General features: G+C 41.8%; 1 protein-coding gene across 11 annotated transcripts in view; it reads right to left on the bottom strand.

Annotated features, from left to right (window-relative positions):
• Positions 1–480: 480 nt before the first annotated feature.
• The window catches only part of CRACDL (CRACD like), a 69,558-nt gene continuing 48,988 nt past the window's right edge, over positions 481–21,050 (bottom strand). For 9 of the 11 annotated variants that reach the window (XM_069005963.1, XM_069005926.1, XM_069005934.1 and 6 more), the window contains 5 exons: positions 19,299–19,529; positions 15,486–17,064; positions 5,527–5,726; positions 3,762–3,894; positions 481–2,942 (listed from right to left, as the gene is read on the bottom strand). In XM_069005963.1, the coding sequence (XP_068862064.1) occupies positions 2,797–2,942; positions 3,762–3,894; positions 5,527–5,726; positions 15,486–17,064; positions 19,299–19,529 (2,289 nt within the window). In that variant the 3' untranslated portion in view covers positions 481–2,796. The remainder of the gene's footprint in view (positions 2,943–3,761; positions 3,895–5,526; positions 5,727–15,485; positions 17,065–19,298; positions 19,530–21,050) is intronic. The other 2 variants (XM_069005932.1, XM_069005978.1) reach the window with 2 other exon arrangements.

The raw sequence follows: 21,050 nt of genomic DNA, 5'->3' as shown, positions 1-21,050 counted from the left end.
CTTCAGGGCTGCAGTCTTGGTCTGAAAGGTCAGATGAAGGTTGCTCATGAGCTCATAGGAATCCACAATGCTGGTTGTCACCACACACAGCAGTCATTGTCACCCACTTGGCACTGGAAACTTGAAGGCAAGCGGAACCACTGGAAACCCTAAGGCAGCAATACCTGGATCATGTCACAGTCAAAGGCAAAGCAGAGGCTGATGTGCAGCCCATGCTTCCCGCCTTGGCATGCTCCCAAATCTAGATCCCAAATTACACAAGGAGGAGGCCTGTGTCCAGTGAAGAGCCGGTCGCTCCCTCACCTCCTCTCCTTGACATGTCCGCAAGGCGGTTGGACACAGGCCTGGCTCCCCTCGAGGTGGTGCAGGTCTTGCCATGATACCTCCATCTTTCATCTCCATTATTCCTGAGCAAGAGATTTTGTACTCTTCCCCATACAGCTGCACAGACCATGCTCCAGGAATTTAGTCATGATTCAACACAGTTTTAATTGTTTTAAACAGGGAGGGAATTGTAAGAACACAGAATGTACCTTTAACTACATTTCCTGAAAACCTTTTCATGGGGTGGCAATAATTAGAGGGTACAAATTTGGTCTTTTTTTACATGTTATATTCCTTTAATAGAGAAACTGGGTTTTTTCAAGACTCCTACAAAAGGTAATAGCATATCGTAACATTACACTTTATGCTAATTAGTTATTTGTTTCAGAAAGGGTGTTTTGGAAAGAGAGGGAGTTAAGATGGTTTTTATTGTATCTGAAAATGTGCCTGTTTCTACTGTAGGTCCTAGAATATGAATACCAAAAAAGAAAAAAAAATTACTTGAGATTAAGGAATGTTCATGCTTGCTTGTGGGGGAGAAGTGTGAAAGTTTTTTGCACAACCAACCTGTCTTGGGGTGACCTTATGATGTGTATCCCATATCGCTGCCTATTGGGCAATTGAGCCCAAGGTTGCAGATCCTGTAATTAAGTTACTATTTCTGGTGTGGATCTGGTGTGGACAGAGAGCTGTCTTGCCACTTCTGATTTCAGTGGGTATCTCACACTGCCTTTTACCATCTGCAGGAAGGAGAAAACCCTGCAACAGCTGGCAGAACCCTGTTTGGGCCGGGACTACTGGCAGCTCTGTGATGGGCGGCAGCAGGTCTGTGCACGGCCCCATCCAGGCCCCCAGCAGCTGTGCAGGCTGATCCCAGCAGGGATGCAGGCTGACTGGTTCTGTCCTAAGGCTCTGACAAACACAAAACTAGTTTTTCCTCCTCCTATTTTTAACAATGAAAGACAACCTGACTGAAAGCCTTTAGCAGTGTCTTGGATATTCACGTGCCCAACTCTCTGTTTCTTTATTCATTGCAAAATGCAGTTGTCATGACTGAGAGGGCTCGGGTTTTCCTTCCCACGTGTTCAAAATTGCAAACGCAGGTGCTAGAAAATCCTACATTTCCTAAAGTCTCCCCACATATTTCCAAAGAGAATGTAATGTGACAAGAAAAACAAAACCACTAATAAATATAAATAAACCTAGGGATTGCAGTGCTAAGGTAGTACTTCACCCATGCATACACAAAATGAAATGTTTGTCTTAGCAGTGGGGTATCACAGGGTTTGTCTTTTGCTTCTGTAACTCATAGGGAGGTCTTAAAATATGTTCAGAGTAGTTTCAGTCAATCAGCAGCAAATGATTTATCTTGTCAATCTTGTTAAATAAGCGAAGGTGAAGAACCTAGGAGACTTCATGAGTGGGAGTCACAAGCTGGTGGGGGAGACTCAGGCCAATGAGCATGAGGATGTTACATAAAGGTAGTCAAGTACAGATGTGCTATCTGTATATTACTGGATTTTAATGAGAAGAGTTAAGATTATATTGGTGGTGATATGTGAAGCTGATGCCGTGATGAAATTCACAGTTTTCCCCAGCATCTCAGTTTGAACTTTAGCTCCAGGATTCTCAGTTCTTATTTTTTAATTAAATTCATATTGACCATTGTTATTAACACCATCCTCCTAACTGGGCATGAGGTTTGACATAATGGAAAGCCAGTTGCAGCCAGATGAATTCAGGTAGGAAAGCAACTGTGAATGCATTGATGAGCTTCCAACTGCAGTTCAGTCTCCTTACTGCTCGCCTGCTTGAAAACACTGTGCAGCCAAGGTTGCTCACAGAAAGAACGGAGGAATTTTTTTCATGGTCACATATAAATGTGTGTATTTGTGCCTCCTGAAAGGCAACCTAACCCCAGAAACTGTACCACTGGCTCAGTTAGGCAAACATGCAGCTCAAGCAACACATGTTAATGGAGTACTCACTAGCAGCTATTCAAGAATACCTCCATGGGCCTAACAGCTTTGGTAGAAAGTGTGTCATGTGATTCTAGTGAAACACATCAACAGAGTCAGGACGTTAATGCACAATTTATAAATGTAAACAGAGAAAACCATAACAAATAGAATTTTCCAGCAACAACAGGAGTTCAGCAACGTTTAGCAAAGATCCTGTTTGGATGCAAACATCATTAAAAGCAGAAAATGCAGGAAATACGTAAGGCAAAAGTTTTATTTTCCAAAGGGTAAGTATGTCCTTAGCATAATTTAAGTAATCCATTGCCATTGCAATTCTGATTGCTACAAAACTGAAGGTAAACTTTTTGACTGCACCTATTGCACACTTTCTCCACAGCTGTATAATAAAACCCTTCTGTATCAAGAGATTCTTCACTGTGATTAGCTGGTCTGTAGGAGTTCAGTTAAGTAGTTGACTTAATTATGAAAGATGCTACTTGTTCGCATCATTCTATTTTATAATCTGCGGCATATCACTCCAAGCTTGAGATTTCTTTTTGGCCAGCTCCATCCATGATGGCTGATCTGGAGCAGCATTACTGACTTTCTTCAAGTGGCTTATTTCCTCCTTATCCACCAGTGCAGGTGATGGAGCTACTGTGAATAAAACACATGGACATTTTACACTTACTTGCTGTGCAACTAAACACCCTCTTTTATTGAATACTTCCCATGCCTTGCCCTGTGTTAGAAAATGTTTACATTTCACATGGAAGCTTCTTCTGCAATAAGTTATTGAGGAAATTACCATTCTTTGTTCTAAATAATAAAGTTTTTTCATCACTAATATCTTTTGATCCCTAAATTTACCAAAACTCAACATGATAACTTGGATTCCTTGCTGTGCCTTATGTTAACACCCAGGTCAAAGAAGAGAGAGTCTTTTCATTAGCTAAAGTATTCCTCCTTTACTCAGCCCCCACCTCACAGGAATTTTATTACTTCAAGACTTCCGCCCTTCTTTGAAATTTTAATTTACCAAAGAGATTTACAACAAACTCATTGTGGGAGGACTGATGGTCAGACAGTTTGTGATCACATCATTCCAGCTTGCTTAGGAAGCCACATTTAAATTGAATGCTACTGAAAATATTTTTGCTTACATTTTACACTGGGATAGTGCATTTGGGCTTCTGTCCTGTGAAAGAGCCTGGAGTTCTTGATTCACATTTCTTTCAACCCAAGTTTTTGGCTACCCTTTGTTACTCTTTTATTTGTAATCAAACTGGTCAAAAGAATATGCTGCCAAATAAAACTCCAGATGTGAGTGCTGAGAAAACTCTTTGCCCTAGCTGATGTGGGGCTGAGGAAGAGATTAGGATCTATCCCCTACTCCTTTTGCAGCACACTCAAGCAGGATTTCTTCTGACAAGGTTGTGAGGTAACAGCCTACATTTTAAGCATTTTGTTTCTTACCAGGGGCATCATGTGACAGTGAATTGGTTCTCAGCAGGGGCTTTGCTTCAGACTTTGTGTCTTTCCTCTGCTCTTCAGAAGTGGTTTTAGGTGCCAAGTATGAAGGTTTGCTCCATTGTGGCTTCACTGGCCCCTAGGCACAGAGAGGGATAAAATCCAAGTAATGCAGGGAGAATGAGTTCAGTTTGGAAGAACACGAGCAAAGGTAGTGGATGGGGTGCCTGCCACAGTTCAGCAGACATTGGTCCCAATCCTCTCCCTTGAGCTGATACCTGTTCAGAAAATTACAGTGTTTTCATGTTAACATCCATGATACTCAATTTTACAAATTAAAACTATACCTCTGTATCTCTTATTCATAATGGTGTGAGTAGATAATGATAGTCTTCACTGCGAAATGTATTCCAAGTCCTTTGCACATCTCTACTAGCATACATAGGATTTGGAAACAGCCTCATTCTCTCATGTTTTTCTTCCATCTCCCAAATTTTGTGGGCTAGGGCACTGTATTTTTGGACAGTTGATGGTAAAGGGATTTTTCATAAAGAAGAAATCAAACACATCCTCCAATAGATTTTCTTGCCAGTATCAAAAGCTACCCTAAAGTGATAGTGCCTGGTGCCATGTGGGAGAAGGAGAAAGTGGGAGTAGTACAGTGGCACCAAGCCTCACATGCTGCAGTCAGAAGCATCTTGGCATGTTTCTCTGTTAGCTGCTATAAGGAAATAAAGTGCATGGCATGAATTTCAGGGATCATTGCCAGCTAAAATCTGGAGTTTCCTGTTCTGACATAGAAACTGTATTTTGGGATTATGTTGGGCATTACTGCAGTTCAGAAGTTTGCCTAGACATCTTATTAGGTATTACTTCTTGTTAATCTAACCACTGCTATTTTTCATCATCTAAAAATCTTCTCTTATTCCAGGATATAATACACCTGTCTGGGGTTCTAGCAGTACCACCTGAAGCAAGAAAGCAGGCCATTTGCTCTGGGAGTGCTGCACTGGTATAGGACACACATTCTCCTGCATCAGAGCAGGGCTCTTACTTGTGCAGGATGCAAAACAGGCAGCAGGTTAGTGTTCTGGATTCATGCCAAGCACTTCTGCTGGCACAGCTTTGTCATCTGGGAAGATCATTTCCTACAGGTATCACCCTGTTTTGCATGGGATCTCTGAAGAGGCAGTGTCAGCCCATATTCCATGGTACCACATGGGCTTCTGAATTATCCATATACAGGGAACCAGAATTTATATCTTGGCACTCTCTGCAAGTGTGAAAGTTATTTTTATCCTATTTCACTTCTCAAGGCTCTAAAAATTCTTACCTAGGAGCTTCTGGGACCAAGCTGTTCATTCAGTGTTAAATCAGTCAGGAGGTATAAGAGGTTCAATGAAAGGCTGTGCTTAGAAGGATAGTTAGAGAGAACATATTTCCTCTGCATTGAGAAGGATCAGAGACTACAATTTAGCACCTCACTTTGTATATTTTAGCATGCAATACACATGTTAGATCTGGTAGGTATGCCAAGAAATATTACACACTTCACAGAGTTCCAGGATTTCTTGGAGATACAAAATTACATATCTGAATAGTCAGAGAACTTTGAATCTGTAACACATTTATGAGAGCAGTGTCTTTGTTACTTATAGTTGTACTCATTAAGTATCTGTAATCGTTATGGCATGACTGGTAACATAGCAGTAGATCCAAAGAGTACTACAGGAGGTGATATAAAAGCATCACAAATTTGTGCTGCAAGTACCTCTGTTTGTTCGTTTCCTTTATTCTGTTTCTCTGTATTTGATTTATTATTTGGAGCCCCAAGCTTTTCTCTGTCGAGTTCCTTCTCCTGACGCATGCCCCTCTGCCTTTGCCTTGCAATGGAAATCCAGGCTGGTTCTGTAGGAGTGTCAGGATCTCTTCCAGAGTCTCTAGCAGCCACGGGGGAAGGCACGCTTTTCTCTGTTGACAGATTATTTATGTACATGGTTATAGGAAAAAGAGTTGTAATCAGCTTCAGCTCATACTTTCTCAATATACTGATTGGTCCCAGGATATGAAATCAGCCTGGATAAATAGGAATTCTGTTTAGTTTGGTCTCCAGAGAGCAATTTTCCTGTGCTCACAGGTTTAAGTTATCATTCTACTGGTGAGAAATGTTTTGCATCTTTCTTCAGCTGGAGTCACAGTGTCACTGCCCTCACATGCAGGAGATGCAGAAACATTAATCAAACTTCACTAATCTACCTATTTCCCAAGGTCTGCCCCTTCTGCTCCCTCTTCCATGGCATCTTAGAGACAAGCAACAGACAATTCAAAGGTGGACACAGAGGGACTGTGGTGTTGCAAAGGCAACCTCTTCCCCCCACTGTGGCTGCCCTTGGCTCCTGCTCTTCTGATGTCCACACAGCAGTCCATGCCTTAGTCTGGTTCCTGCTTTCCTTCCATCCCTTCAGGAGCAGCCTCCCTCCCCAGCTCCCGGGAGTCTGCATGTGCCATGGGTGCCTGTGCACAGCAGTCTGTGGTGTCTGAGCACACAGAAGTACTGCTAAAACCTCAGAGTGGCTTCCTGGTCTTTTGATGTGAGGTTTACGTTGACTTATCCCTGCTGATGCTGACCATGCTCTTCTCTGGGGCCAGTAACTTCCACTGTGCTCTACCAGAACTGAGACTTCAGTGACACACAAAAAAAGAGACAATTTCTGGAGAAGAAAGTTGAAAGTGTTACCCTGCTGACCTCACAACTGCTACCCAAGGACATGCAGAATCCAGGGTTATGGGAAAGAGAAATACCCTGTATTCAAATAGTCTGTGGCAGGAAATCCTGTCTATTCACTGAACAGAACTGGGTCAAGAGAAGAGCCTCAGCAGCTCCATTGGTTCCATCCCCCTGGTTCTCCATTTTTTGACTCACACTGAACACAAAATTAAGTTTCCCAGCTAATGGTAGAGCTCCTCTGTAGCTTAAATGAGGAACAAGAACAGGACTAACAACCTTAGACCCAAGAAGGTTGATTTTACCTTTCCCAGCCATTTCTGACCACCAATGTATCAAAATTTACAGAAGGCTCTTTTGGAACAGAAGTTAAGCTTCTCATCCTCAAATCATGTGTGGTCCTGCTCTTAGGAAAAGTTTGTTACTTAGTCAGCACCCTGTTCAGGGACCTGGGAGGAGGCAGACCCAGCCAGAAAGGATTACTGCCCTAGGGTCCCTTGGGGGCTCAGCTACTCTGCTGATGTAGAGCCAACCATGGGACGCTGTGGAGCTGTCAGACACATTTGTGGACCACTATGGGCTAGTTTGGCAGAATGTGGCCCTGATCAGGAAAGCAAGCAAATATCTCTGAAGGCACATTTGAGATGCTCTTGAAAGCATGGGAGATGAAAGGGATGATGCTCTCCCAAGAGCTGGAGTCTGCCAACACAGGCATATTATGAAAGCCCACAAACTTGCTTTGCTCAGGGATTTTCTCAAGTCATTTTTATACCTCACCAGAGAGTAGTTATTTGAACAAGAAAACACTGTAAAGCCTATGTCAGCTAAAAAATGAAAAAGAGAAAAAGCTCCATGCTTTAATGCCAAAGCAAGATGTTTTGTGAGCTGATGCCTGCATTTCCCTTCACATTCACCTCATGCAATCTTGCAGGAAAACCTCTGGAAGAAAAAAACCAGAAGTCCAGCTGTGCAAATGTGGCACAGATAAAACAGAGGCCCTGAAGACTGAAGGAGCTTCTCTCCCTCTTGCACAGCACGTTACTCCAATTCTCTGCATCCCACCTAACCCCCATCTTTGCATGACAATAGCTGTTCCTCCCATAATCTTTTTCCCATCACTGGTTTTTTTTTTGCCTTCCATTGGCTCTCCTCACTTCATTTTTATCTCATTTTACAGGATGATAGACTGGGAGAGATCTCAATATGTCATGTAGTCTGTTCTTCAACTGCAAGGCAAGATCAGCTGAAAAATCAGTTTCATAGAAACTGTATGTATCTATATAACTCTCCAAAAACAGGACAGGTCTCAGAGTCTCCCTAGGCAACCAATCCTATGGCACAGCTCTTTTTTTCTACTTTTTTTTTGCCTATTGGGCAAGTTAAATCTTCCTTGCTCTAATTCAAATCCTTAACTACTTCTCCTACACACTACGGACACGAGCAGATTACTCATAGTCTCCTTGCAACAGCCTGTTATGCATTTGAAGACTTAGACCATGTTTTCCCTATTTTTTTAACTTTTCTGATTAATCATATTCTCTAGATCAGTCTTTCTTTTGTAGGAATTGTCCTAGTTTGGTTCAAATCTTCTTAAAATATGATGGTCAGAACTGGCACTTGAGATGACATGGTGTTAGCATCAGATGACATGGAAGGACTACACCACTTCACCTGGAATGGTTTTCTGTACACATCAGTCAGTTCCCCTTAACTTCCCCAGCTCTCCAAGACAACCACTAGCAAGTCAAGGTCTGCTAGCCCATCTTCTCTCAGTATCTTAGGACAAACCTCATTAGGATCTTCATAAGTGAACACACACAGCTGTAATGATGTGATGTCTGCTAATGCATCTGCCATCACATTCCCTCCTTTGCTTGCAGCCATGCTCGTGAGCCCATCTGCACCTTTTTAGGTGATGGGCAATTTGGGCAGGACCTATTAGTGCACTGCCCAGTAAAACCAGGCACTACACTTCAGCAGCTCCCAAAGCATTGCTGCGGCACACAGATGAGCTGCCATGACTGAAGGTGATATCCAGAGTTCCTCAGAGCTGAGGAACAGCTCTCTGGCTGTACAGCTGCAGACACACTACCACATGCATCCTCTTCTACCACCTCTTTACCTTCCTTCACCATCTGTAATGTCTTGGTGCTCAAAAACTCCAATGTCTTTATCCTGAAGGTCCTTTTAAATCCACCCACACTTTTTGATGATACTGGGAACCTGGCTTCTGCCTTGATGCTGCTAGTGATGTACATCTTAGTTGCTGTGACTCCAAATCCCCCTTTGTGTTTTGTCCTATTTTTCCTGTCACACCATAGGAGCTTTATGTAAACATCAAGGTTGTTCCTCCTCTGCTTCCACCACACAATCCACACTGAGAAAATTACTGCTATGCCCAGGCTCTATTTCTGACATGTAATGGTCTTACTGCTACCTGTGCTTCCATTTCTCTGTCATCCTCATGAACTTAGGATTCATCCTGCTGTTATTTCCTTGTACACTGCCTGGCACTGCCTGGGCTCTCAGTCCTACAGTGATGTCTGGAGGCTGGTATTATAACAATGTTTTTCATAAGGCAGACACTCTAATGAAGTCACCAAGCACCCTTACTCTTCAGGCAGTTCTCCCTCATGAGATGCCAGACATCCTAGTCATGCCAATTAGAAGGCAGTCAAATTAGAGCCAGGTATCATTTCATAAGAGATGGTATCCAAATGTCACTTTGATAGTAGGGGAAAAAAGCTCTTTATCATAATATTGAAGATTTTATATGTATCTGTATGGGCCAACTTAGGACAGCAGAGTAGTATCACATACAGAGGATCAAGAACTGATCTGCTGCTGGGAAAGGCTTTCTTGTGTCTTTAAGCAATTACATTCTACCCTCGTTCCTTTGAGAGTCTTTGCTGCAGAAAGCCGGACAGGCAGACAAGGCAGGGGAAATGCCTTATCTTCAGAAAAAAAACCATCAGATGCAACCCACGCAGGATTTGCTGCCTCATCTGGCAGCCAGAATTACTGTAAGGGGTAGAAGAAGCATATTCACTATTTATTATCTTTCCCATTGCCCAGAGGTCCTTTACATCCTCCCACCTCCAATTAGATAAGGTTTCTTGGCAGTATATATGCACCATTGTTCCAGCCAGAAGGATGAAAGGTGGAGAAGTAATCCATGGTGAAGCGAGCTGGCAGTTTAAGATGACCTGAGACTGTCTTAGGAAGCTCTTGGGACCCTAAGGGACACAAAGAGGCAAGAAGCTTTCTCAGGAAGTGACCGTTCCCAAGGGAAGTGCCATTCACACATCCTTCTTGGTTTATGACTGATCACCTTGAACAAGCTCTGTCTTATCTAGTCATGGGATAGTCCATGTGCCTTTATGGTTCACCACGTGGCAAAGCACAGCATTTAAGGAACTGGGTAGCCAGAGTGGAACCAAAAGTACTCAAAAGGATGATTTTAATTCCTGCTTCTGCTGCATGTCACATGCACAGCAGCTGGCACAGAAACTCCCAGCTGGTAAATGCCACTCTTAGGGAGATAACAAAGTAGTACAAAATGCAAGCAGTGGCATCCTCCATCCAAAGCTGAGCCAGTTTTGGCAGATCACAGCCACCACAAATGCCCTGTGTTTCATTTCTCCTTTGTCAAAGCAGGGCTGTGCCTCATCTTTCCATGTTACACTTGGGAGATTTTCTGAATAAAACTAAAGTCTAAATAATATTCTTCATTTCATATTACAACATGTTATTTTAAACATTGTGCTATTCAACTCCTTACTTAATAACTTCATAAGCTAATAAAGGATATTGCTGGCAGCAATTTGTCTCTCATTCATTCAGTTTTAACCTCGTGATTGCTTCTTTCCCTGGTTTCCTTGGAGCTGGCTTGGCCTCAAGCTTTCTTGAAAGAGAAGAGTCCCTTCTTCCCCTTGGGATAAGCCACCAACAATGGCAAGATAGCAGGTCCAAACTTGTCAAGCCAGTCTGTGCATAATGTCACCAGGTATTAAAACCAGCAATTAATGTAAGCTGCTGAGATCTTTTGCTGCCACTTGAAACCACACCCAGAGGCTGCTGAAGCCTTCATGTCTTCCCCACAGCCACCCAACACACACGGGACAGTCACAAGATCAGACGTTCTGTCTGCATTCTTCACCACTTCCACAGCTTCCAGATCAACCACTGAGGATAGGCTCTGAAGCCAAGTGAACCACAGCCACCTTCTCAATTCCCTCCTGCAGATCAGAATCCCCCGAGCTCTCCTCCACAGGGTCTGACAGCAGCAGGGCTGGCTGCCTCAATGGTCCTCCAGAGGGGGAAAATTTCCCTGTTGCAACCCCATTTAATGCAGGTATCTGTTCCTCCTAGTATCCTACTAAAACTTTTTTTAATTAAAACTTCTTTTTTTCCTCGGACTAAATCTATGATCTATAGATGAAATTTCTTCTGCATAAATATTCTGGAAATAAACGTGTACACTTCTCATTGATATTTGGATATTATCCTGTAATGTGGGTCAGACTGGTTGTATGAACAATAAGGTGAAGATAAAACATTAATCTTTATGTACAAAAGGAGCTATGATTGACTTGTTATTGTGCATGGGTTTATACACACACATAGAAAGTGAAAGAAAAGTATGCATCTGTTTCTGTCTATTGACAGACAGATATGCTTCATGTATTCAAATGTACCTTTCTCTGTGTGCTGCTTATATGGATAAACACAGCAAAGACATATTTAACCATTACCCTGAGATTTAGGGATTAACTGTCTTTTTTAGAGATGGCCTCAGGTTTCTTTGAATCTGAGACATGTTTTCTTTAGATCTAAAAGCCTCTGTGAACGCATTGTAGCAGAGGTTCTTTATGACATGTAAGTCTCATACCTGGAAAAGAACATCTAAAGCCTGCAAGGACTGCAAAGAGTGGTTACTCTTGCTGTACATCTGTGCAGGCAAAAGGTCAGAGCCAGAATTTAGAGTCTTTTGAAAGTCAAACCACTAACAGCAAGCAAAACTAGCTTGTGGATTCCCTGAGTGTTTTAAAAGCAAACATACTCAAAACTAATCCAAACAACTTTACACAGGGAGATAACACCCTCTGTATGTAAGTGTCATTGTTTTATAACACTGCTTATGCATGCATATTTAATTCCACACTTGTATCTCTTTCCACTGTTGTATCTTTGCTCATTTATAAAACTCCAGTTATTTTAAGAAGGGCTTTACAAATGCATATAGCATTTAGAATATCCTGGCCTACATATTTCCCTTGTTTATTAAAGCACTACATGCATTCATGTCAGTATACACACCCAATTCCTTAATTTCAGACAGAGCTATTCTAAAAGATTTGGTTAAGTATTTCTGACATTTCCTTCTTCCCTAGGCTGCTCTGTGAGGTATCTGACTTGATTGGATCTATACCACCGATGCCAAAAGAGATTTTTTTACACAAGAAACTGCTGTTTGCATCAAAGTCTATTTCACTGCTGGGAAACAGCCATGTTGCAAAATAGCCTCACACAACTGAGAAAGCAACTTCTTTTGGAAGGAAAAAAAAAAAAAAAAAAAGGCTTGTTTTTCAGCTGTAGCCAGGACAGCATTAAAGCAATGTCTTTTTGATGTAGAGAGAAACATTTTTCTTGACATTTCAGAGCCTGTATTTGCCAGACAATACACACCAATTTCTTTTACCATTACATCCATCATTCTTCCCTGGGATCTTTTTCTCTTTTTAGAGGATGTCTCCCCACTACAGCTCCTCAGTCACTGTTTTTTGTTTATCCCAATACGCAGATTCACACAAGAATTGCTTATGGTTTTGCTCTTGTAATAACCTGTTAACAGATGGTAATTGTTTCTGCCCTTTATAGGATTTATAGCAAAGTGTATCAACTCCAAACAACACAACTTAACCTTTTAAATCTTGCAAGGACTCGTGCCTTTAGCTCCAGAAACTTAAAAATGACTCCTCCTGGGGTGACTAATTTCACACAGACATTAAAGAGCCTCCTTGCAGCCTGACAGAGGTAAAGCAACCCCTCACTAGTTCCCCAGAAAGCTCTGGGGAGCAGGAGTGCTGCTTTCACCTGGCATGGTAAGCCAGCATCCCATCAGCTGTCCTGTTCCTTTGGTACCAAGAGTGCTGCAAAGCTAAAATGTGAACGGAATGAACCGCATTGCTCCTCCTGACCTCATGATGCAGCAAACTGAGTTTTTTGAAATGAGTGTACATGAGAAGTGTACATGAGAAAGGACCCTTGTATCACCATTTCACAATTGTCTTCTTGTTCAGCATGGGGATTTCCTAACATGCAGTGGGAATAAACTCCCTGACAGCATAAAGTGTCTCCTGATGGTGATTGCAGCTCTTTGAAAGGGCTGATGAACTCAAGGGCTCGGAGAGGGCTAGGTGGTTGTAGGGGGAAAAAAATAAGTGTGTGTCCAGGCAGATCAGGAGGCCAGAGATGCCTGATAAGACACATGATCCATGAAGGGCTGTGTTGATTGTGTTCATCAGATTTCTCCTGTTTGCAGTTGCAAAGACACAGTCCTGACTCACCGAGCTGAGAGAAACTTTTCATAGATCTTAAGATGACGTTTGGGCAGGGCTACTGCCCTGCTAAGTCCTCACTACATCCAATGTCTCTCCTATGCCTCACAGAGGGACATCACTTTTGGGGTCACTGTGCAATTTTTCCCAATAAAGCTGGTGTGGTGCCAGGGCACTCAGAGGAGGTGGGCACACCTCATTCACCCATTACTTCAGGTGGCCAGTTGAGGCTGATGTGGCAACTTAGTAAAAGGAGGTGCTTGGTCAGGTGTCTAAAGAGAGAGGTCTGCAGTGGGTCAGGTCAGCTTGGAGAAGACTGGTTTTTATTTAGAAAACTCTGAGTCCTGGCATGTGCTCATATCAAAACCCATTACCAAATAAACTAAAGCTGGAAATACATGGAAAACTATCACAGCAAACCTTTTAGCAAAACTATTTGCTTAAGTTGATACAATAAGTGTGGCAGTAAATAAGGAAGAAAACTAATTGCCATCACAGACCAATCTGAACCATCATTTTAAGCAACCTCAGGCCAGACAGATTTGTTGTAATACTCCCAGGTAGAGGGGAACAAAGCAGGGATTCTTAACCTTGTTTCAAATTCCAGGTGCAGGCATCCCTACCAGGGAGACCGAGACTCAACTCTCACCCACAGATCCTATTTTGCAGAGGGCAGTCCTGCACCTCAGGGCAGGAGTCTCCTTCCTCCTAGGGCTGAGGAGCCACAGAAGAAGCTTGGAGGAGAAATGTGCTCCCCAGCTTCATTTCTTCCCCTTCTTCCTTCTCCAGCACTCATTGTCTTTCACTTTAGGAAGAAACTCCAGTCCATCTGCAGGCACTCTGGGACTCAGCAAGAGGGATGTGATAAAGGGCTGTGTGAGGGAGCACTGGTACTCCCACTGCTCTCCTCCATACCCTGCCAGAACAACCCTACTGTGCTAGGTCTTCTCTCTTGTCCCACTATGACCCTCCCCAAAATCTCAATCCATCAGAGATGTGGGCATCACTACAAATAATCAACTACTCAAGACAGCACAGAGAGGAAAATGCCTTTAAAGGGAGTGTTGGGATTATATACACATATATATCTATATATCTGTATACATCACCTGCCTTGCCTGCAGGGTGTGGGGAGGCTCTGGCTGGATGGCTGTGGGGACCTCATCCAGCTGTGGATCTTAATGAATCCCCTCCTTTATGATGGCAGGGAGAGCAGGAAACTGTGGACATGGCCAAAGTCCTGCAAAAATGTCTGTGATGCTGCAGCAGAGGACTGCTGAAATCAGATGTCACTCAGGGCATCAGCAAGTTGCCTCTGGGGCCAGGAAGAGACGTTTGTCACCCTAGAGGACAAGAGAGGGGAAGCACCTTCTGTCTTGGTCAGAGGTGCTGACCAGAGACTCTCAGAGAATGACCCCAGTCAGAGAAGAGCAACCAGATGGGGGGGAAGCTCTGCAATGGCACAGAGAAACTTTATCATTTTCTTGGCCAGCATTATCTCACATTTTTAACATCAAACCCATGCCCAGACAGGTCCAGGACAGAGAAAACATTTTTTCCATGTATCAGAAGACCTAAAGATTCTTTTTCCATTCTTGGCTGTTCTCTGAAGTGAATAGCAGAGGTCTTCTGCTAGAACTGCTTTAGTGTGTTTCACCTCACTTGTTTACTGTCACGGCAAAGAACTCAGCGGTGTCACTTCCAGCCTTTTCTGTTCTCTGCCTGTAGCCCACAGTATATTAGTCTCCAGACGTCTGATCATTTTTTTAACTCTAACCCAATTATATAAGACAGACAACAGGGTGAAATATAACAGTCTGCAGTAGACACGATCTTGTGGTCTCTCCTGGCTTTAAACTCCAGGAAGCTTCAGGGTTGTTAATTTTTGTTTTAAACAAGGAATGAGTAATGATAAAGATGGATAAATGAATAAGAAAAGCTCACAGGAGGCAATAAATAAATGGTGTATTTACCATGGCAGGCAGTGACTGTCCTCATTGCATTTCTGCCTTAATGCTATGGTGAAAAAGAAGGTCTAGAGGTCTGAGTCACTCGTCCCACACAGGACACTACACTTAATATGTGCTCTTGAAATTTGAATTGTCATGCAGCAGCTCTAAATGGGGACACTTAGTGGCTTGATATTTCTGTTTTCCAATATTTGCTAGTGTACTTTATTTTTTGAGTGTCACTTTGAACATCCTTTAAACAATACCTGAAATTAAAAAATCAGAGGTAAAAATATCTTATTCTGTCTGCTGTTTCTTCCCTGCTGACATTTTGATAATCTTTTCAGCAAGGGAAAATAAGGGAGCAACATCACTGAAGGCAGAGCCATCAGCTCATGCTCACCAGACAGATACAACAGTTCTGCCTCATGCTCTCGCACGGGTAAGGTCACTCTTTGCAAGTGAAGGTAACTTTATAAAGTTTTGGGAGTCTTACCAGGCACTTTACAAGCAGTTGACTCTTTCTCCAAGTCTCTGTCTTCATTTCTGGATTCAGAAGAGTGAACAGCTTTGTCCTGCTTATCCTTGCTTGCAGTAGTGTTTGGAATGGTTATGTTTTGCAACTCTGGCTTTTTAGGCAATGGAGGTTTGCTACTAAGCTGTTCAGAGGACTTTGCTTTGGGTTTGATCTTTTCATTAAAAGAATCACCAATATTTGTACTGGCTGTTTTTCTGATCTCTGCCTTATCACCTCTTAGAAAGGAAGTCAATCCCTCATTTTCTAAATTAAATTCTGCACTGTATCTTTTAATCCCTTTTGATTCTGGTGGTGAGTTGTCTCCATACTTCAAGGACAGTGAGGTGGATCTAAGTTTCACTTGTAAAGGACTTTTATCTTTACGACTTGGCTGATTCTGAGATACCACTGAAGAATTGCTTGGCATTGGTACTGCATCAACAGCCAGAGAAACATAACCAGCCAAAACTTCTGTAGGTTGGCCTGTGTTCTCAGAGTAGGACTCTGGCAGCAAAGTCTGCTTTTTGTTGCTACTTTTTTCCTCGTCCAGATCTGATCCTTTCTGTAAGTCTTCTTGCCCCTTCTCATTTCTTGAGGGGACCTTTGCTTTGGACAGGAAGAATCCAGTATTTAATGAGCTTTCCAACTCTGATCTTTCTGGGAAATGCAGGCTTCTGGTGCTTGGCCTCTCCCGTGCAGAGGAAACAGAAAACTTTTTGAAGGCATTGAGTTCATTGGCTGCTTTTTCAGCTTTCTTCCCCAACTGTTCCTCCTTGTGGACCAGTGACTGACTGTTCTCCTTACCAGAAGCAGCTGCTTCCTCTGCAGTCTTTATTTTCTCTAGAGAGCAGAAAGTAGATGATCCCATCTGCACTGAGGAAGCAGGATGTGAAACATGGAATGAGTCTGTGGGCTGGGAAGAATCCATGAAAAACTCCTTGCTGGACTCTGACAATAGAGTAAATTCTTTCTTTGCCCCTTCATTACAGGGCATTTCCACAGGTACCTGATCATCCTTCTGTTTATTTTGTTCCAACCTTTCCAAGCAAACAATACTATTCTTACTAATTGAAATATTTTCTTCAGATGGTAATTTATTTAATGGAAACACAGTAGGAAGCTCCTTATTTTCTTGATTTAAAATATTGATTGACACATCCCCAGACAACAGAAACAGTGTTTCTGAAGAATCTTCTTGCTTTTGTACTTCTCTGTCTGAAATGGAATAGGAAGAAGTTGCAGAGTCTTTGTCTTCTGTCAGCAGTGAGGACTCAGACTCCTCACATGTCATTTCCAGTGGTGGTTGGCAGTCCTCCGGCTTATTCTCTGGTAGCAGGGTTTCCTGTACAGCAGCAGACTCGGAAGCAGGCTGAGTCATCACTGGTCTCAAAGCAGGGGGGAGGTCCTCAGGCATTATGGGCTTTGGCCAAGAAGCCACATTCTGTGTTGCAGCTGTGCTGCATGGCAGTTCTTGATTGCTGGGTTTGAATACAGCATCATCTTCTTCTTCTTCCTCTGGGGTACAGCTCAAATCAGTCAGAGATTCAGACTCGGTCCTCTGTAAAAAAGAAATTCAGAAAGCCCCGTCACCATGTACAGCTTCACTTTTTTTCTTATTCATCATTACATTTACAACTGAGATCTCAGAGAGAAAGGCAATACTTGCCTCCAATGCTGAGCTTGCAGTTTTCTTAACCTACTGACTGGATGCTTTTTTAATTAAGCAGATCCTGGAATAATGCATTTAAGCAATATAAAGGCAATGAGTGACATTTCCTTCTGCACAACTAGTGCTTTCATGCCTTTGTAGATGGGAAGTCCATCAGAACAATGGCCATTCGACTGTCCTTGGCAATTGGTTCTCCAGAGCATACTGCCTACGTTGTGCTGCTCTTAGGCAAAAAACAACACTTGAAAGAGAAAAATCTGTCCCTTTGTACTTTGCTACTCCACACTAGCATTAAAAATAAAACAACCCATTCTTCCTAAAGCATGACTCTGAAGAGGAAAGAGTACATAGAAGGAAGAGCAAAAGCCTAACAATTCCATCTGGTCATGACACTCCATTCCAGCTGAGGATCTGACCCGTATGGCAGTCTTGTGTCTAATCCCATTGTCATACAACATTACAGCCTTGCCTCCTTTGTGTAAAAGTCTTTTTCTTTCAAGAGTTAAACTATCTGATAGAAGTTTATAAATTCATATGTAGTTAAAAAGTTTACAAATTCATATGTAATTATCTGTGAGGTCTTGTGATTAAACTTGATGTGAGGACTGGCTAAATACACAGGATTATATGAAAGCACAGTACTGAGCTGCTGAATATGCCTTTTCATATGGTGTCTGTATTAGCTCACTGTTTCACCGTAGTTTGTTGGGTAAATACATACTTTGGATGTGGGCCCTAATTCTAAGAACACAAAAACTGCACTTCAAAAATATTTTAAGGTGCTTGTGACTTCTTGTTTTGGAAATGCAATTGCAAAAAAACCAGTTGCAATGCCACCTGCATTCACAATCCATATACACAAGAACATAAAAGCAGAAGATATCAGTTAGCCAGAAGCAAGGTGCACAGGCAGAGTTGGGCAAGAAAACATTAAAAATTGTATTATCAAAATATGTGAACACTCTCTGTGGGAATCCAGATGGGCTCAGTCAGCTGGCAGTTTATAGGCAGCCTGGACAAAGCAATCGTATTTCAGTAACCACGTTAGAATGGAAGAGGAGGATTGATCGGTGAATTATTACGTTACATGTTTTTCTAAATAACTGGCCTCATCATTGTGCTGCTCACAGCACTGCTCTACCGAGCTGAAAGGTCACTCACAGATTTGGAGAAATACGGAATAGCAGCTGGGTAATATTTTGAGACAGAGGGAATAATATTTCTGGTAATAAGCAAGCCAAATTAATGGTTTTACTGTATTTAAAACATTGAAAAAACCCACAAACAATAAAGTACAAACAGTGTAGTAAAAGCTGAAAACTTCAGTGCTAAAAGAGAGAAAGGAAAGAAAGAGAGGAAGGAAAGAAAATCTAAGGTATGCCTTTCACAAAATATGACCAAGAATCAGATAAATGGTGTTTAAAAAGATGGTTTACAAAAAAAGATTTTTTTTTTTAATACTGTACACTTTTTAATAGCCTTTTAAAAATAGTTTTGATGACACTTTCATTTTTATTATGTTGGTTTTTTTTTTCCTGTTAAAACTTATTTAAAATCACTGTAGGACATGTAAAGGATTTACAAGTTTTGGGGCAGGGAGAGGTCTGAATTTAAAACAGTCCTAATGTACAGAATTTGGCTCCAATTAATAGGCCAAAACTTGCTCTTTCTGTACTTTTTTGAAAATACAAGACAAATTATATTTTGGAAGTCAGAACAGCTCCTCCATGAGTAGTCTCCCAAGGACTCAAGACTTTACAGGATATTCCAGACTAGGAAAAGTACACAAGTTGATCATAACACTTAAAAAAAAATCTTTTAAGTAAGAAATGAAGCAGTCAGTCCAACTTGTGCATCACAAACAGGATACTAAACTGTATTGCACAGTGAATGCAAGAAGAAATTGTTATATAAACCACTGCATCAAGAGCTAACAGGTAAACTCATAATGTTTAATCTGTTCCTAGTGTCTAGTTCAGATATTCATCAGATAACAGCTATTAAAACCCAATGAAATATCCATGCTGCAAACTGACTTTATAATATCTGAGTTTGAAGTACAAAGTCCAGTAAGAACTTTCTGGGTCTGTGTCAAAAGTGACACTGTTTATTTTCACATGTACCTGAGAAAATTTTCTCATTCTACTGGATCTCTGGTTCCGGGGTTTTATTAAAAGCTTATGTTTAGCAGCAGAACTATCCAAGAAAGCAGAAAGCTCAGGTGGAGTGTCAAAATTGGCTGTAGGGGAGATGGTACGGTCAGATGTCTGGGGAGATCCAGTTTTGGTACTTCCATGTCTAGTGAACAGCTGACCATCTGTAGAGTGAGATCTAGAAGAAGAACCCAATGTAATCTGAAAAAAAAAAAAAAAATAAAAATCCCCAAACGGAGAATCAAACAAAGAAACAAAGACACAAAAATAACAATTCTACAAATAAGTAGCCATGTTTAATACCATTTTAAGTTTGCCTCTTTTTCTTTTTGACATTTCTTTAAAATACATTGCATTTCCTAATGTTGCATGTGATGTACTGGTGTTAGCAATTCTGCATTTTTAGCTGCTTCAATATTATGATATACTGTCCAATGGGAAGGAGCAAATCCCATCTAACTGGATGATCTAAAGCACACAAATACATGGCCAGAATGTTTTAGAAGACAGATTTATGAAGAGTGCTCAGTTACAGAACCTAAAGGGCCATTTTCCTTTCTGGGTCTGTCCTCCAGCATCTTTGTCTAGGCTCCTACCCACAGTTGTTCTGTGCTGAGCATCTTTAGCTTCCTATATGTCAACAGGTCCCTTCCAACTCTACAATACCCTCCTAAAGACAAAAGAATTAAGAATTAGTGGCATTGACACTTAATAGTGTTTTCCCCTCATGTATTTATATTTGCGTTTACTGGAAATGCAAAGTTTCATCAGTAGACTATTCTGGGGAAGGAAGTGATGGATAATTCCTACTAGAGGCCAATAACCCATCCAGAAACAGCTCCTGAATGCTGCAAGGGTGTCGTTCTTTCACAAAGCTGGAATTCAGCTTGCCTGTGAGCTTCACCAAAAACTACCGTAGTTCCAGGGATGATGCAAAGAGGACACTGGAAAATTTATTTAAAATTACTCTAAAAAGGGTTCTTCCTTTCTCTCAGATTCAGTTTTGCAAACAGGCAAAATGGTATTTCCAAACTATCTGTCACAGCATTAACATGACCTTTGACAACTCATGACAGCACTCATTTTGTAGGCTCGAAATTCTGATTCATTTCATGGGAGGAGATTTCCTCCTTTGTCATGCTTTCTTCTGTGGGCATTTGTCTTTCTTATTCTTTCTTTTTTTTTCTGGAATTGGTATTTTACTAAGGAGGTTGAATGGGAGAAGGGGAGGGCAGGTTGGTGTTAATTTTATTTTGAGAGGGAAAAGGCATCAGTATTTTCTGCAAGTAGAATACTGCAATATGCACTGCAGCCAAAAGATACTCTATAGTGTAGTAAGGGCCTGGTACAGCTTGCTCAATGGCCAGGGGGAAAGTCCCATTCCTTTTAGCAGAGGCTGGATCCACACCTTCTACTCATACTTTCTACTTAAGAAAAAGAAGGTAGCTCAGACATGCTGAATAATGGATGCTCTCATTAATTTTAACTCTACAATATCGGCAGTCTAGTAGTCAAACATGACTAATGTACAACAAACGATAGGTGGCTGCATTATACGCTAGTGCCTAACAGTGAATACATTGACATTTCAGCTCCATGATAAAGACACAGCACATGTTCTCTTTCAAGGCACGTCATTATTTGCCTGCCTTTCTTCTGGCTCCTGCTTTTCCTCGAAAACTTTGCATGTCTTCTTGTTGGCAGTGCGCAGAGTTGGCCATT

Source organism: Aphelocoma coerulescens, chromosome 1 (genome assembly GCF_041296385.1).
Source record: "Aphelocoma coerulescens isolate FSJ_1873_10779 chromosome 1, UR_Acoe_1.0, whole genome shotgun sequence".
NCBI classification, from domain to species: domain Eukaryota; kingdom Metazoa; phylum Chordata; class Aves; order Passeriformes; family Corvidae; genus Aphelocoma; species Aphelocoma coerulescens.
The sequence above is the reverse complement of the archived record's forward strand: the minus strand, read 5'-3'. Positions and strand labels throughout refer to the sequence as shown.